We start from the raw sequence: 19,102 nt of genomic DNA, 5'->3' as shown, positions 1-19,102 counted from the left end.
CGAGCTATGTTGCGTTCGCGACACTATTTTAAAATTCAAATGGCCTAATTGGCCAGGAGGCGAGTGCAGCACTCAATTAGATGCACCAAGTACCTCCAGAAAGCAGGAGCTGCCTACCTGGCACCAGCGGCAAATGCAGGCACCAACCAAGTTGGGGACTGCCACTGCCTTGCTGATTAGAACAGGTAGCTGCTCAGAAGGCCATGGAGGTGGAAGGGGGTGGAAAGCAGCCATAGAACAGAGGTTTTGGAGCAGTGATCATGCCAGCGCTAATTGGCCCCACAGATTTGATTTAAGAACAACTCCAAAGAGATTTACTTGGGCCCTGCGGTGAACCAAACAGCATAAGACTGTTGAGGCTCACTGGGAAAGATATTGGAAATTTCAATACCAAATGGACAGGCCCCATAACAAGTTCCTGAAGAAGCTGTTAATTGGTAGCAAATGTGTTTCCCAGTCACCCACCCAACCCCAGACACACCAGCCTCAGGATTGTGAAGTGACCTCCAGAGTGAGAATTTTTAATTCCTGCCTGCACAGGGTCCTGACCTCACAGCCCTTTGAAAATCCAGCCCAAAGAGTGCAACTTTTAAATTGAGAAAAGGTAAATTTTGCTAAGCTGAGATGTGATTTTGCAAAAGTGGGCTGGAAACAGCTACTTAAAGATAAATCAGTGCCAGAGCAGTGGGAGACATTCAAGGAGGAGCTAAAGAAGGTTCATAATAAATATGCTCCGACAAACAAAAAGGGGGAGACCCCCAAATCCAGACACCTCCGTGGTGGTCAAGAGCAAACAGTGTAGGGTAAGGCAAAAAAAGAAAGCTTATGTCAAATGCCCAATGCTCAATATTCCAGAAATCCTAAAGAGTATAGTAAGTACAGGAGTGAAATTAGAAAGGAAATTAAGAAAACAAAGAGAGGGCATTAAAAAAATTGGCAAGTAAAATAAAGGCAAACTCAAAGACATTTTATAAATATGTAAAGAGCAAGAGGATAACTAAAGAAAGAATAGGGCCAATTAAAGACAAAAAAGGTAACTTGTATGTGGAGGCAGAAGATGTGGGAATGGTTCTTAATGAATATGTTTGCCTGGAATTTCATCTGTGAGGCAGGAATCGCATGTTGGGCCATTTCCTGTTGTCACGATCCCACCTCCTAGCCAGCAGTTCCCACCCATGTTTTTTTATCGCAGGGTGGGAAAGGGAAGGCTGGAGTCAGGGCCATTCAAACTCTACTTGAGAAAACTTAATCCTATTAAGTGGTCGTAAAACTGTCAAAATAAATAAACAACCATTCAGAAACCTCTTCAGAGAATGCAATGCCCTTGGGAGCTCATGAAACTGTCAGTCAAAACGAAGTTCTCGGTCATCTTGACAACTGTATCAACAATCACTGCTGCTGCTGAATTGAATCCAATAGTGGGATTTGGAGCTCAGCCAAGCATTCATAATTAGATCCTGAGATTCCATTACACAACTGTGTCAACAAAGCTTCTAGAGCTGCATACATACGCATGTTAGGCCACAGCTGGAGTACCTGTGTGCAGTTCTGGTTGCCACACTATGGGCAGAATTTTCCGGTCTGCGTGCGGGGGCGGGCCCAACATGCTGACATGTAAAATGATGCGTGATGACGTCGGGCATGCGTCCCGACGTCACCACACACCATTGCGGTATTTCGGAGGGTGGGTGCGCTATGATTTCCGAGGCACGCCCACCAATAATTAACAGGCCACTTAAGGCCCTTGAGGTAGTAATACATGGCAATTTTTCTCAGCCCGTGCAATTTTCAGTGCGTCACACGGGCGCAACGGGCAGATGGGTAGGCCACATTTTTAAAAACCTCATCCATGGGCGGGATAAGAGGGGTGAATGGGCTTGCGAATGCGATTTGTTAGTCATTTACTTTAGAAACTTATTGCTACTTGCTTGTGTGAACAGGAGAACTTCAAATCTCTTCAGAGCTTCTTTGACAGGAATACCAGGCTTCAGGTCAAGACTCTGGAGGAAACATAATTCTTGGGCCCTTGCAGGTTTCAGACAGCCTTCCCTTACCCTGGGAATGGGGATTGTGCTCTCCACTGGAGGCACCTCCTCTGAGGAGGAAGAGAGGGCCAGAAGGGGAGGAGGCCAGGAGTCCATATGTCCATATGCAGCTTCCAGGGGAGCCACCTTTAGGAGGACCAGCTGCAGGCATAAGGGGCTAAGGGCCAACAGGAAGTGCAAGGCGGAAGGGGCCGCAGAAGAGGCCACTATCCTGCTACCCGGGTTTACAGGTGGCGATACAGCTACCTCAATATGTCTGAGGTGCAGTGCCGAAGGAGGTTCTGTCTCTCAAGGGAGACAGTGACCTCTATCTATCAGAAGATAAGCCCTAAGATCAGCTGCAACTGTGTGGGTGGATACCCCATTCCAGTGGCGTTGAAGGTCATGACTGCCCTCAACTTTCCTTTGCCTCCGGCTCTTTCCAGGGGTCAGTGGGTGATCTTTGCGGAGTCTTTCAGTCAGCTGTCCACAGTTGTGTCAAGCTGGTGACAGACGCTCTGTTCAGGCGTGCATTGACTTTCATTCACTACTGCTCAGACGAGGCCAGCCAGGCATAGCAAGCCAGAGGCATTACAGCGATTGCTGGGTTCCCCTGCGTCCAGGGTGCAATCGACTGCACACGTGGCCATCAAGGCACCAGCAGGTGAGCCGGGTGCCTTCCTCAACAGGAAGGGATTCCACTCCATGAACACACAGATAGTGTGTGACCATAGGATGCTTATTCTGCTAGTCTGTGCAAGGACCTGGCAGCTCCCATGACGTCTACATCCTGAGACACTCCCAGGTGCCGAGGCCCTTCAGTGCTCCAGCCTGGCTAGATGGACGGCTGCTGGGTGACAAAGGCTATCCCCTCAAAAGATGGCTCATGATACTCCTCCACCATCCAAGAACAGAGGCCGATCAGCAGTACAATATGAGCCATGCCTCCACCAGGGCTGTGCTGGAGAGAACCATCGGTTTTCTCAAGATGCACTTCTGATGCCTGGACCGTTCAGGGGGCGCACTTCAATACCCCCCAGATTGTGTGTCACTGATAGTGGTTGCATGCTGTGCTCTCCACAATTTGGCACTGGAAAGGGGGGATGCAGTGGAGGAAGGAGATGTAGACGCAGATGCTCTGGCTGCACACGATTAGTCCAGTAGTGAGTCCGAGGACGAGCACACACAGGAGAACGCTGAGGGGATAGACGCTGACCCGGGCATCCTCCAGGGAGGTAGGGACACCCGGGAGGCTTTGAACCAATGCTCCTTCAGCTAGCCTACCACAGATGGACCTCCAACACATGCCAGGGCTGCAGGCTCCATACTCGATACCTGAGAGCAACATTTGCCTGGTTTGGAACATTAACTTTGTTATTTGTCAATAAAGCTCAATAATAAGCAAGTCACTCATAACATCATGGGTTTCTCTACACTTGCAGAAGTAATGAAGCACTCAGAGGCTTGTTGAGAACTAAAACATTTAATGATTGCATACTTGCATACAGAAATGAAAGTGCATTAGAAGGTGTTGAGCAGCACACCTAATGAAAAGCAATTGAAATGAGGGCAAAAGAAAACCACCAGTGATATGCCCGTGGTGTGCCTAAAGTGATTTATGTTTACGTTTACGGGTGCTACGTCTAGGTGCTTCTCCCTCGCTGGCATCGGCATCTGAGACAGCCTGCTCACTCTGCTGTCTTGTTGGCCTTGATAACCTCGGCGGTCGTCCTCTGGCCTTTGGAGCCTGTGCTGGCCCCGACTGAGAGGGAGCGGCCAGTGGCATGGCTGGCATCTCCCCAGTCACTGCAGCCTCATCAGATGCCATAGTCACTGGCAGAGGGTCGGAGGAGCTGCTGCCCTCATCCGGAGCGCCCTGAGAGGAGCCCGCAGAGACGACAGGCAGCTTGTGCGCCAACGTGAGGTCACTTCAGACCTCCCTGCTCACCATTGATGGATGGGCACCTAGCTGGGATACTGGGTGCCCAATTCATCTCGCACACTGACACTGACCACCTGAGGTCAATGCTGCTGTGAGGGCTTGCAGGTCCGAGCGCATCCCTAGGAAGCCTTGATTGTTCTCCTGGAGGAGCCTCTCCATGAGAGTCGCCACTCTCTCCATGGAGGAGGCATTGTGCTCGGCCATGAGGGTCATTGCATTGCTCATGCTCCACATGGACTCCTCCATCACGGAGACCATGGCACACATTCCCTCATGTATCTCCGCCAGATCCTCCCACACATCCTGCTGGACTTCCAGCATCTGCTGCCTCAGGGACAACTCCAGAGGCACATCATCAGCCACTGACTGAGCATGTTCCTGGTCCCCAGCAGTCCTCCAACTGCCAGCGCCCTGGGCACTCTCTGCCTCCGCCTGCACCTCAAGCAAGTGTGAAGTGCCCTCACTGCTGTGCACCGTGGACACTAGCCGATGATTTTATCCCCACTGAGGTGCTGGTATCTGCGCTGGTGCCTGCCTGGCTGAGATGGTGTGACGCTGGTGCGTTTATACCTTCTGGATCTTCAGGGGTCAGTGGCGGTTCCTCTGCCTCCTGAGTGTGGGCGTGCTCTAGAGAGGCTGAAAGGAAGAACAAGGACATTTGATTAGTTGAAGTCGTTACTCTGTTCATGTGCATGTCTGGCACAGGATGCGCTCCTCCTTCCATTATCAATGGGCAACCCATGTTGGATGCTGAAATCAATATACAGTCAACAGTGGAATGGTTGCAATGACAGACATTGTGACCTCAGGGCACAGCACTCTTACTTCTCAGTGGCACCCCAACCTCACTGCGGCCAGTAGACCTGGGCACATGGCGCCTCTCCAGCTCGAGAGCCTCCTGCTCGTATCTGGTCAGTATGAGTAGGTGGGCCTGCACTCTGCCAGTCTGCATCCCTTCGGCATTACTGTGTGCGGTCTTCTCCTGAAAGGAGAGAGGAGCATTGATTAGTCCACCCTGTACCTGCGTTGCCATTGCAGCCTTGCCACCCCCACCTGAGTGCAACATTGCAGGGCTCATCCGATTCGTCACCCTGGAGCCGCTATACACTCACTCCAAGCAGCCAGGGCTGACCCCCTTGCCCAGATGCTGCCTCCATCAGATTTGCCACTCACACTGTAAAACCTTCCAAACCAACGAGCACCACTACCTAGAAGGACAAGGGCAGCACATGGATGGCTACCCCACCACCTGGAAGTTCCCCTCCAATTCAGTCAGCACCCTGACTTTGAAAGGTTTTGGCGCTCCACCATGCGCCTAGGTCCAGATCCTGGAGCTCGCCCCCAAAACAGTACTATGGATGTACCTGCACCACATGCAGCGGATACAGAAGGCAGCTCACCACCACCCTCTCAGGGGCAACTAGGCATGGGCAATAAATGCTGGCCCACCCAGTGAAGGCCACATGCCATGAATGAATGAATGCAATAACAAAATTCCAAGTTTGGTGGGGCAGGGGGAAGGTGGGGCCAACCTAACTGCTGTGCTAAGTGACCCAGGCCAACATAGTACTCACCCTTCCTGATTGAAGAGATTGAACTGCTTGTGGCACTGCACCCAGGTGCGTCTCACCACATTGTGGGAGCTGACCCTTTCTGCCACCTCCTCCCAGGCACGTTTCGTCATGTGGGAGGGACCCCTCCTCCTGTCCCTTAGCACAATGATGTCGCAGTGTGCTGCCACCTCCTCAAGGAGGGCAGTGAGGCACTCATCCGAAAATCTCAGGGCACACTGCCCCGCTCACCTGCCCTCCCACCTGGCCTGCTCTCCGAGAGCGCTCTCGGACATCCTCCTGTGCGACATTGCTGGCAGCCTTTGGAAGGCTGCCTGCGAGGTTTTTAAACAAGCTGCTGGGTCGCCATTGGACCCAGTGGCCATTGGACTCCCGCCGTCACCCGTCCATTCCTGCTGTTCTTGGGAACCGCGATTCATGCTGGGCGGGCCTTAATTGGTAAAATGGCGGTGCGGAGCCGATTGCAGGCGGCGATTGTCTCTGTGCCCGCCCACGCCCGCTCCCGAACAGCCCGCCGCCATAGGAAAAATTCTACCCTATAGGAAGGATGTGATTGCACTGGAGAGGGTGCAGAGGAGGTTCACCAGGATGTTGCCTGGGCTGGAGCATTTCAGCTATGAAGAGAGTCTGGATAGGCTAGGGTTGTTTTTTTAGAGCAGAGAAGGCTGAGGGGGAAACTGATAGAGGCATACAAAATTATGAGGGGCATATATAGGGTAAATAGGAAGAAACCTTTCCCCTTAGCGGAGGTTTCAATAACATGGGGACATAGATTTAAGGTAAGGGGCAGGAGGTTTAGAGGGTATTTGAGGAAAACTTTTTTCATCCTGAGGGTGGTTGGAATCTGGAACACACTGCCTGAGGGGGTGGTAGAGGCAGGAACCCTCACAACATTTAAGAAGTATTCAGATGAGCACTTGAAATGCCATAGCATACAAGGCTAAGGGCCAAGTGCTGGAAAATGGGATTAGAACAGATAGCTGCTTGATGGCCAGCATGGACAAGATGGGCTGAAGGGCCTGTTTCTGTGCTGTATAACTCTATGGCCAGAATTTTTAGCCTGGTGGGTGGGCGCGCGCCCGACCCGACCGAGCGTGAAATGACGCGTGATGACGCTGGCCAAGCGTGATACAAGGACAATAGGGATGGGCAATAAATGCTGGCCTAGCCAGTGATGCCCACATCCCTTGAGCGAATAATAAAAAAAAAATCAGGATTGCTTTTGTCTTCCTTCAAGATTCAGGTGTTAAGCCAATACTTCAGCAGTCTCTGCCTCCTTAGCCCTGACTTTTAAATTTATCTCCAATTTCTCTGCCACCATCATCAAATTAACCTTTGTTAACTGTCACAAGGCATTCATAGATAGGTCCTGTATTTTTCTAAAAATGCATGAGCACTGGACATAGTCATGTTAAATTTTAAATATATACAATACAAGTAACTGTGAAATTTTGTTCATTTAAACTCTGGAAAAATTCAATGTACTCATCCCAGACTCTGAATTCATATCCCGCAAGAGCCTCCAGTTTGTTATGATCCCGTTGAGACCGATAACTTTCAAAAAGATATTTGAATTCCCAGTGGCCAACCTAAAGGAATTGCACAACAAGATTTCAAATTTTAAGACTTTTACTGTAACAGACAAATTAAAAGCAACACAACTAAACATTACTCAGTAGGTAACTATTACTAAACTACAGAAAAAATATCCCTCATCAGTTCCTTAACATGACCAATAACCCATGCCATATTTATACATTACAGCATACTCTCTGCAGAATTGCAGTCTCTACAGGACCCAGCCCAAAGCTACTCCCAGCTCCCAACAGGCTCACTTCTTCCTGCTTCACTGAATCATAACGTCCGCCGACAGATGAACGTTTTTCCCTTCGGTCTTCCGAGAAATCCTAAACTGACCTCCAACAGTGCATCTCACTCGGATGATTCCCTCCCTGCCATGTCAAGACAAATCTCCCAGAGTCCTTAAGTTTCCATGAGTTCCATCTCTTTGACCAGAGAACATCTTCTCACCCACAGTCTCTCTGCTAGCCAACAGTGAAAACCACGTTTCTCCTTTGGCTGACTGCAGCAGCTGCCCCCTAACACTCCCTCTGTTCAAAATCTCTGAGACTTGAAAGAGTCTGCAATAGCAAAAACACCTGCTTCTCCCTTTGCCTTCAGGTGTTAAACCTAGCATGTTCATTTCAATAGCATTCGGCATGGGCCCCTATTTCCCACAGTAACCACGGCACTCAGGCTTGTCATCAGGCAGAAAGGCATAGTAGATCTCATGACTCTCTTCATTAGATTATTTTACCTTGAATTCAAAGAGGTAGTCCAGAACATAACCATCTTATAAAATCTCGCATTTGGAACATACACTTTTGAACTTAACTGTCAAAATGTTCCTGACTCCAGGCTAGGGCTCCCATGGGTCACAACTCCTCTGAAATGCCATGAACCATATTGTCTACCTAAATAGCCCTGACTCCATGAAAATGGCAGGGGGTTTAAAATGCCATACCCTGTAATGGAGCCAACAAGGCTGGGAGTGCTCCATTTGGGCTTGCTGCCCCTTATCCGGCACTTACTAAAAGTAGCTGGTGTTGGGAATGGAGGTGGAAATCCCGAAATTGGGTCCTGTCCGCCATTTTGAAAGCCTGCCTGCTGCTGTTCTGACACAGATGTGGCATGAAAATCCAGCCCTTTGCTTTTGTTTTCACAAAAGAGAGGGACAAAGCAGACGTTATAGTTCTGGAGGAGGAGTGTGAAATATTGGATGGAGACACAGCAGGGCTTAAAATAGACTTACCTTGAGGCAGAGTCAAGAACAGAACCAGAGATGGGCTAAGCTGTCTGGAAAACGCCGTAGTTTGAAAAACAAAATCAAACTGTGACATCACAGGAAGGCTGGTGAGTATTGCTGCTTAGGGACTGAGCCTAAACAATTGGTAGATAAAAAACGTTAAAAAAGTTAAGCACTAATAATAAGTAAAAAGTGAGTAGCTGGTGAGACATATCTTTTATTTTTAAGTAAGCTTTATTACTACTAATAAGGTATGTTAGGTATTAGTTTTTAGCATTATTAGTGAAGTTTATTAATAGCAGTAAAATTTCTTCCTATTGGTACCATTTACTAGTATTGGTAAGGTTTATTAGCAGGAGCAAGGTTAACTAATAAATAAAGGAATGGCAGGGCTGCTCCAACCTCAAGAGTGCATATCCTGTGCTATGTGGAACACCAGGATGCTTCCCATGTTCTGGATAACCATTTGTCCAGGATGTGTCGTCAGTTGCAGCAGCTTCAGCTCCAGGCCTTGGAACTTGAGCAGCAGTTGGCATCACTGCGGTGCATTGTGAGGTTGAGAACTTTGTGGATAACACATTTATCGATGTGGCTACCCCGCAGCATAAGATTAAGCTGGGAGAGAGGGAATGGGTGACCACCAGACAGTCAAAAAGGAACAGAAAAGTAGCGCAGGAGTACCCTGAGTCATCTCACTCTCCAAGCAGCATTCAGTTCTGAATTCTGATGAGAATGATGGTTCATCTGGGGAGTGCAGCCAGAGCCAAGTCCATGGCGCCAAAGGTGGCTCAGCTGTACAGAGCTGTATAGTGGGGTAGGGTACAAGGAAGACTGGAAGAGCAATAGTGATAGGTGATTTGATATTTAGGGGAATAGATAGGCATTTTTCAGCCACAGATGTGAATCCAGGATGGTGTGTTGCCTCCCTGGTGCAAGGGTCAAGGATGTCACTGAGCGGCTGCAGAGCACTCTGAGGGGTGAAGGTGAACAGCCAGCAGTCGTGGTCCTCATTGGTACAATCGACATAGGCAGAAAGAGGAGTGTGGTCCTGCAGTCAGAATTTAGGGAACAAGCAGGAAATTAGCAAATTACCTCAAAAGCAGTAATCTCCAGATTACTACCAGTACCACATGCAAGTGCATGTAGAAATAGCAGGATAAAGCAGATGAAAGCATGGAGGAAAGATGGTGCAGGAGGGAGGGCTTTAGATTCTTGGGAAATTGGGACGAACTCTTGGGGAGATGGGACCTTACAGGCTGGATGGGTTGCACCTAAATAGAGCTGGGATTGAGTTGCTTGCGGGGTGTTTTGCAAGTGCTATTGGGGAGGGTTTAAACTAATTTGGTAGGGATGTGGGAACCAGGAGGTAACATCAGAAGCAATACCAAGGTGCACAGAATACTGGGAGAAAAATCACTAGAAGTGGGAATAATAAGTTAATAATAAGGGAGAAAGTAATCAAGTCTAAATCAGGGTTACTGTGTATGTATGTGAATGCGCAGAGTGTGGTAAATAAGATTGGGAAGTTAAAGACTCAGATTGCCATGTGGAAATATGGGCCTGAATTTTACCCTTGGCAGGCGTGCGCAATCAGCGGGCCTGGGAGCGGCCGGGAAACGGACCATCGACCACGATCGGCCCCCAACCGCAATTTCACACTGGCTGGCCAATTAATGGTCAGCCAGCATGAAACCTGTGCTGAAAAGCTCAGCTGCCCGGGTGGGAGTGGAGGCGGGAAGAGGCAGGTGATGACTGCAGGCATGGGTGAGCGCTGCGAGAGAGCTCCCTGAAGGCAGACCTTCAAATAAGTGTGTAAAAGCTGCAAAAAAATGTCCATGCATCACAATCAAGCACCTGAAAGCATAGTTCAAAAAAATGCTCTCCCCAGATATTTATTTTTATTTTATTTCCTAACAGAGATTTCATCCCACCCTTGGATGAGGTTTGATGAAAAGTGCAAAAGCCGTCAGACCGATTCCCCCTCGTCCGTCAACCGTAAGGTTGGACGGGCCACAAAAAATCGCAGACAATTGTGTCGTTAATGGGCTAAATTGTCGGCGGGCACGCTTCCGACTTTGACGTGATCCCGCCAAGTGAAATATCGTTTGAGTACGCGATGACATCGGGATGCTTGCCTGATGTCATCTTGCATGATTTCACACCTGATCGGGCCGGGCACACGCCCACCCAGCCCACCCATGAGATGTAAAATTCTGCCCATGATGTTGTGGCTATAACAGAGATCTGGCTCAAAGAAAGGCAGCCCTAGATATTAAATATTCCTGCATACGAATTGCTCAGGAAAGCTAGGAAAGGAAGAAAAGGGGGAGGGATGGCAGTTTTGATTAAGAAAAGCAGTGCTGGAGAGAGAGGATGTTCCAGAGGGATCAAGGATAGAATCTATTTGGTCAGAGATAAGGAACAAAAAGGGTGCAATTATATTGCTTGGTGTCATCTATAGGCCACCAACTAGTGGGAAAGATGTACAGGAACAAATTTGCAAGGAAATTACGGAGAGGTGCAATAATAGTTATAACGGGGTACTTTAATTAACCAAATATAGACTGGGATAGCTGTAGTATAAAGGGCAGAGAGGGGAAAGACTTCCGAAAATGTGCTGAGGAAAATTTTCTACAGCAGTATGTTTTCAGAAAGGAGGCACTGCTAAGACCAGGTTCTTGGGAATGGAGTGGGCCAAGTGGATCATGTGTCAGTAGGAGAACGTTTAGAGGACAATGATCATTGTATCATAAGATTTAGGCTGACTATGGAAAAGGAAAGGAACAATCCAGAGTAAGAATAATTAACTGGGCGAAAGCCAACTTCAATGGGGTAAAAATGGATCTGGACCAAATGAATTGGAGTCAAAGGTTGGCAGAAAAAATGGCAGCTGAACAATGGGCCACCTTCAAAGAAGAGATGGTTTGGGCACAGTCAAAGTATATTCCCTCAAAAGGGAAATGTAGGGCAAACAAATCCAGAGCTCCCAGAATGACAAAGAGTTAGAAATTAAGATTAAGAAGAAAAAGTGTGATTATGACAGATGTCAGGTAGAAAATACAAGTGAGAACCAGGCTGACTACAGGATGTTAAGAAAGGAGGTGAAAAATGCAAATAATAGAACCAAAGAGGGAGTATGAAAAGAGACTGGCAGCCAACATAAAAGGGAATCCCAAAATCTTCTATAGGCATATAAATAGTAAAAGAGTGGTAAAAGCAGGAGTAGGGATGAAAAAGGGGATTTGTGCATGGAGACTGAGGGCATAGCTGAGGTATTAAATGAATATTTTGCATCTGTCTTTTCCAAGGAAGACGGTGCTACGCAGGCCATGGTGAAAGAGGAGGTAATTCAGACATTAGAAGGATTTATAATTGATAAGGAGGAGGTATTGGAAAGGCTGACTGTACTTAAAGCTGATAAGGCACCAGGAGCGGATGAGATGCAACCAAGGATACTGAGGAAAATGAGATTGGAAATTGTAGAGGCACTGGCCATAGTTTTTCAATCTTCCTTAGACTTGGGGATGGTCTCGGAGGACTAGAGAATTGCAAACATTACACATTTGTTCAAAAAAGGTGTAATGACAAGCCTAGCAATTACAGGCCAGTCAGTTTAGCTTCGGTGGTTGGGAAACTTATATAAACAATAATTCAGGGCAAAATTAATAGTCACATGGGAAGGACAAATGCAGGTTAATTGAGGAAAACCAGAATATATTTCTTCAGGGAAAATCATGTTTAACTAATTTGCTGGAACTTTTTGAAGAGGTAACAGAGAGGATTGATGACTATTTGGGACTATTTTCTTGGAGAAGAGAATGCTTAGAGGAGATTTGATAGAGGTATTCAAAATCATGAGGGGTCAGGACAGAATAGATAGGGAGAAGCTGTTCCCACATGTGAATGGATTGAGAATGACAGGGGACAGATTTAAAGTTATTGGCAAAAGAAGCAAAAGGGACATGAGGAAAAGCTTTTTCACACAGCAAGCGGTTAGGATCTGGCATGCACTGCCTGAGAGTTTGGTGGAGGCAGGTTCAATTGAGGTATTCAAAAGGGTATTAGATTGTTATCTGAAAAGGAAGAATGTGCAGGGTTATGGGGAGAAGTAGTGGGGAGGTAATGACACTAGGTGATTTGCTCATTTGGGGAGCCAGTGCAGATACGATGAGCCAAATGGCCCCCTTCTGCGCTGTAACAATTCTGTGAATCTGTGGATAAACATAGTGGGCTGAATTTTACAGCCCCATTGCGGCAGGGGTGGGGCCATGAAATGTGGCGAGCCGTTCAAATGTCCATTGACTTCAGCTGGACCGTAAAATCCTGCTGGCGTAAAATTGCACCCCGTGAGAGAGGAAATATTAAGGTTTTTAGCATCTTGTTTATCAGCCAGTGTGAGAAGCTGTCAAACAATTCCCCAATTTTGTCAACTAAACACAGAATTTAGTGTCTTCTACCAGAATACTGCAGAATTAATTGGCATCAATTTACATGTACAATGACTTCATTTTAATAGAGACTATGGGCACTACCATACTTCTGGTACAAGAGGCTAAATGTTACATCATAAAAACAGAAAGTACTGGAAAAACTCAGCAAGTCTGGCAGCATCTAGAAGAGAAAAACAGAGTTAACGATTCAAGTCCAATACGACTCTTCTTCAGAAGAGTTCCAAAGAAGAGTCATATTGAACTTGAAATGTTAACTCGGGACTGAATTTTCCCCCCATTGGGGGGGAAGTTGATGGGCGGGCGTGTACGGGTGCGCTTCCGATCGGCGCTCCCGTTCGGAGGCGCGGTGCCATTTTATATGGGCAGGCCAATTAAGGGCCGCCCAGCGTGACATCTGCAGGGAAGTGCTATGCGCTCCCTTTGTGGGCAGGGGGGGAATTCCCAAAATCGAGAGTGCACTCTTTCACGCATGCGCACGAAAGAGCACACTCATCTCCCTGAGGCTAAGTGCTGCCTCAGGAAGATTGCCTCTACTTTCAAAAATATTAAAAATACCAGAAAAAAAAAATCCCTTACATGTCCCCTCATGTGACAAAGTCACATGAGTTGGGACATGTCCATAATTTTTATGAAATCTTTATTAAAATTTTTTAAAGCCTGCATGAAACCTCATACCGCCCTTGGATGAGGTTTCATGTTTTTTCTACTTCCTGCCAGGGCTCTTGGCCTGCCCGCCAGCCTTAAGGTTGGACGGGCAGGTCCTTTAATTTCTTAATTGACCCTGTTAATGGCCTCAATTGGTTATTGACAGGTCGGCGGGTGTGCAGCTGATTTTGCTGCACTCCCGCCTTCTTGAAAATTTAAATCGGGCGCGGTGACGTCGGGAGATCCCCCCAACGTCACCGCGCATCATTTTACGCGTCGGCGAATGGGTCCCCCCCCCCCCAACCCCCGCTCGCCAACTCGTAAAATTCTGCCCTCTGTTTCTCTCTCCATAGATGCTGCCAGACCTGCTGAGCTTTCCAGCTCTTTTTGTTTTTATTTCAGATCTCCATCATCCGCAGTATTTTGCTTTTATTTCAGCTAAATGTTACATGCTGGGTAGGCATTGAGTGTATACAAAGCATGAGTGAGGTTGGCTGATTACATAACAATTCCAGCTTTGATGCAATAGAACAAAATATGCATTGCATGTAAATGGAACACCTGATTTTGCTGTTTGTTTTCTTAGATTATTTATACATGCCACAGGTTAATGCTTTGAGCCTTGAAATGAATGATTTGTCTGTGTGTACTGTATCTTTACTATAAATGGGAAAGGTAGAACTCTTCATATCATTGCACTGTTTTGTTCAATATAGTTCCTTTGCGTGTGCTTTTGATATATCCCTTTGAAACAGATTGTTACGACATTTTAGAATTATATACAAATAGGAAAAGTGTTCTTTTGGGATTACTCTCTTATTTACCGGAAGAAGAGAGTGACTGCCTGAACCAGAGCATAAATAATTTAGAAATGTTAATTCACTAACTTAACTATTTTGCTGCATTCCTGATGAAGGGAGCTGGTGACAGAACATTTTCAGTTAATTTTGTAACTGGCAATCTACTGCTTTTTCAGAACGCATATGTCAACATCAATCGCATCATGTCTGTTGCATCCAGGCTTTCAGAGGCTGGTCATTATGCATCCCAGCAGATCAAGCAGATATCTGCTCAACTTGATCAAGAATGGAAGAGTTTTGCAGCTGCTCTAGATGAACGTAGCACAATCTTGGCAATGTCTGCTGTATTTCACCAGAAGGCTGAACAGGTGAGTTTGAGGAAAGAGGCTATGCACATGTATCTCAGAGTCGGCATAGGATGATTATTTATACAGACAAAATCTTCCCTGACAGGATATGTATTGCACGATATGATTGTATTGATTAAGGTTAATGCTCATTTTTTTTTATCATTTCAATTTAAACTCTCCTGGTTTCTTAGTTTTTCTGGGCTGTACTGTTAAAAGGACACATCTGTGTAATGCCCATTTTACAAGTATTGAAACCCTTGCTGAAAAATTTGTGGTAATTACTCTCAAAATTGATTTTTGGGACCAAAGAGTCTGTTTTACAGAATTTCAACAAGTGTCAGCTTTATGATGTCCTGTATTGCTGTCAGGTTCTCTGATTCAGCCTTTGATGTTAAAAACGTTTCAGCTCATTTAGAGGCTGTGAATTAAGAAGTCCTAAGATGCCATCAGAGCTCCTATGCAGACGATGTTAATTCCCGGGGGCAGACAATGCCCTAAGCCGCAGCACAAGCAGGCTTCTTCAATGATATCAATGGGAAAATTACTCAGAGTGGCACTAAGAAAATAAATTTCTCACCCCCATATTTTTAATAAGAGTACAGGACATACTTTTTCTCTTTCCATTTCAAATGCTTATTGCAAAAAGAAAGTATTTTTATCCACTTAAAAGATTTAAAAAGAACAAACTCCCCCACGGAGCAATCCTGATACAAATGATTGTAATTATGCCCATCACTTTGGGTTGTATACATTTTCCAAGTTCTAATTAACCAATCACTCTCATTGTTAGTAGTGTTTTAAGTAGTAAACATGTTATACTCAACATTTAATTACAATGTTGAAGTGTCAATTAGTGGGGCATTTGGAGGTTATTGCTATATATGTGCATGACCATGAATTGATAGCATTCAAGTTCGATTGTGATTCCACTATGTGTGGAGTCTCTTATCTATCCCTGCCAACATTAGGAACAAATGATACTGAAAACTCACAAAATGATCTGACTACATGTAGTAATCTGATGTTTAATATACCTTTAAGACAAATGTTGTAATGTAAGATCACATGATCTTGATACCCAATAGCAGAGTAACATGGGCCACTCTTTAGTCAGTAGCTTTGAGTTAGAGTCTGAAGAGTAAAGACAGAGTTTTGAGTAGTAAGCACACAAGTGTAGCTGATGAGTTCCTTTTGTAAATAAACAGAATGTGTTTCTTCTAAGAACGGTCTACTGATCTTCTCTGTCTTGATACCAACTCTGTCACCCCGAAACAAGCGTGCAACCCGGATCCTTTAGCCCCAACAATCCAGGGCACTGGATCCAACAATATTATAATCAGAGCTACTGTTTTATTGTAACTAAATATGTTCAATTCTATATTGATTACTTTGGATTTCAGACTTCTGGGGATCATATTCCTCAATTCAATCCATTTTTTTCTTTGAAAACCAATATCCAATAATCTGGCCTCAATTTAAGAAAATAAATAGTTATGCTAAGAAGAATCTTGCACTTCTCCAATTCTGGCATCACCAATTTTAATAGCACCACCATTGGCAGCAGTATACTTTTAGCTATCCAAATCCTAATCTCTAGAATTCTTCTCTAAACATCTCAGTCCCTCTACCTCTCTCTCCTCCTTTAAGACAGTCCTTAAAACCTACCCCATCAGCCAAATTTATAGCTACCTGTCCTAATAGCTCCTTATGTGGCTTAATTGCAGATTTTTTGGATAATCCTTCTGTGACATTTGGGACATTCCCCTGCCTTGGGACATTTTACTGCATTAAAGGTGCTATAGAAATGCAAGTTGTTGCTGTTGTTATTGAAATTAACCTGTTGCAATTTAAGTTGCAGTTGCCTTCATTTCGCAGTGTCCCAGTCTTATGGTAATAAAATGCATACCTTTTTGGAATCCTTGCAAAGAGTGAACTAGAGCCTCATTATTCTGTTCAAATTCATAGTAATAAGGGCTATGCACAATTTGATCAGTTTTAGTAAGCCTTTCCTGTAGCACTGTTTGCTCATTTAGAAAGGAGCATATGATAGACATTTGTAAGGCTTGGATTTTCTGGTGAGGCAGCTAGACTCCCAACTATCTCCCTGCATCCTCCAGGGCTAGGGACATCTACAGTTTTTTGTGGGTCCCTGGCTGCCAATAGATCACTTGCTTCAGATTTAGGGGAAGGAAATGGCTATGGCACATGCTGGTTGTTCTGGATCCTGTATTTTTGTACACACCCACCTGTATCCCAGAAGTATCCTTTACAGCGCTTGGTACAGATACCTACTCATAGGAAATGTACCATCACCACCAGCGCTTCAGCAGGGAGGCCATCACCAAGTTATGTTGTCTCTTGAAGTCCAAACTGCTGATATCTTCTATGAGGGATAACTGCATCTGTAGGTGTGACGATGACCCACAGCATTAAATCTCTAAGTTCGTCGCATCATTTCACCGGGGATATTTTGCAAAAATCTCAGTCTACTGATATATCAGCTGAGTGACTGACTGAAGCCAAAAACAATAATCAGATGAACTGGCGAGGTTTATAGATATATAAATTATTTCTATATGTCGCATGTGATATTCAGTGACAATTTTCTTTTGATTTGTAGAACAGAAGTCAAGGAAGAAGAGTAATACATTGAGCATGTGTAGGAGTTTTCCCATGAGGAGAAATGCCTCAGAGCAGAGACTCTGTGACTGCACTATCACATGGCATGATGGCTAGCTTGAGAGCAGCAATACTAGAGACTTGGGAATAGAACTTCTTTGCAACTAATTCTTGACGAGAGTAGAAGCACAATGCAGGTGTGATGTAACTTTCAAAAAGGACAAGAAGAATTAAACCAAAAAGCCATATACTTCATACAACGCAGTTTAGAAAAATGTATAATAAATATACTTTACAAAAGCAATGTTTAAAAAATTAAACATGTAAAACAAAAGTGTACAGTCAGATCCATGGTGAGATTAGCTCTTTTTTTTCTCAAAACAAGCAGCAATTGCCCAATTTTCATCTGTCCCACCCAGCAAGAACCATGTCGATAAATGACTAAAATTAGTGGCGGGAAGAAGGCTTCAACACTGGTTTCCTGAATCATTTCTATGCCCCCCCCCCACCTGCACCACCACTGCAACCCTTCCCCACTTCCTCCACTATCCCCATTCTGTTTAAACTAAACCTGAAGGCTACTTACCCAGAGAAGCAGGAACTTAATTTTAATGACGAAGCCAATGAAATGTTTGGCATGTGCATGTCATTTTAACTGTGTGCCTGACTAAGCCTTGTGTAGCCTCAAGCCCACCACTAAAAGCTGGTGACAGAAGGGAACCTCGACATGGGAGACCCAGGGAAGCTTACTTTATTTATATTTTAAAGCTTCCTTGCTAACCAGGTGGGATATGGATGGGACTCAATATCAGAGCATGACAATGATGCCTGGGAGTTAAAATTTTCAGGATCACTTGCTCCAGGGACCAGGTGAATTGCACCCTTTCCTGTTCACTCACTTGTACTCCTTATTCCCATCCTAAGCTATGGCTGGGGCTTAAAATTTCAATTCTAGAAAACTGGATCAGTACAAAATTATTCCTGTAAAGAGAAAAAGAACCGTACAGCATAGAAGGAAACCATTCAGCCTATCATACCTGGGTTTGCTCTTTGCGATTAGAACTATTGCAATCTCTTTCACATAGCCTTACAAATTAGGTATATATCCATTTCTCTTTTGAAAGGAACTTCCACCACTCTAAATGAAGTGCATTGCAGAACTTGCTATCTAAAAATATTCTCCTCATCTCTTTTGCTTCATTTCACTGCAAGATTTTTTTAATGGAAAAATATAATTTGTATTAATTACATTAAAACTATTTTTAATTTTGTTTTAGTATTTATCAAGTGTTGATATCTGGTGCAAAACCTGTGTTGAGGGAGGACTTCCATCTGAAATGCAAGATCTGGAGATTGCCATTCACCATCATCAAACACTATATGAGCAGATCACACAAGCATATGCAGAGGTAAAGAAGTGATCCATCCATTTCGGGAAGTACACACAGCTTTCTTTGGCCTGTCATTTTGCTGATTGTAATTTAGTTTCTGTTCTTTTCTTTTAAGTTCCCCAACTTATTTGGTTTTAAAGCAATTCGCAATCTGTTACTCGCTAACCTTTTCCCTTGAAAATTCTGACCTGACTTCTGTGAATTCTGCAATTTAATCAATTGACATCCAATAGAAAATAACTACAATTCTCTTATTAATTCAAGCCATTTGAAATGTTTACAATTTTTGTGCTACATAATTCACGAGGATCCCATTTTATGGCCCTATAGCACTTGAAAATTTGCATTGTTCCAGATAATGGTTTATACTTCTCAGCTTGTTTTATTGGTGAAAATGCATTCCGAAGCCATGAGACAGCTCCAACAGCCATTTTGAGCATGATGATTTGAGTCAGGCAGAGCTAATGTTTGTAAATAATGTAGACTCAGTTGTAACTTGGAAA

General features: G+C 45.0%; 1 protein-coding gene across 1 annotated transcript in view; it reads left to right on the top strand.

The window, feature by feature from the left end:
- Window positions 1-19,102, top strand: part of kalrna (kalirin RhoGEF kinase a) — a 1,015,085-nt gene that overhangs the window by 493,944 nt on the left and 502,039 nt on the right. The window contains exons 7-8 of the mRNA XM_078552171.1: window positions 14,416-14,607; window positions 18,486-18,617. Coding sequence (XP_078408297.1) covers window positions 14,416-14,607; window positions 18,486-18,617 — 324 coding nt within the window. The remainder of the gene's footprint in view (window positions 1-14,415; window positions 14,608-18,485; window positions 18,618-19,102) is intronic.

Source organism: Cetorhinus maximus, chromosome 11, assembly GCF_964194155.1.
Source record: "Cetorhinus maximus chromosome 11, sCetMax3.hap1.1, whole genome shotgun sequence".
Lineage (NCBI taxonomy): Eukaryota > Metazoa > Chordata > Chondrichthyes > Lamniformes > Cetorhinidae > Cetorhinus > Cetorhinus maximus.
The sequence above is the reverse complement of the archived record's forward strand: the minus strand, read 5'-3'. Positions and strand labels throughout refer to the sequence as shown.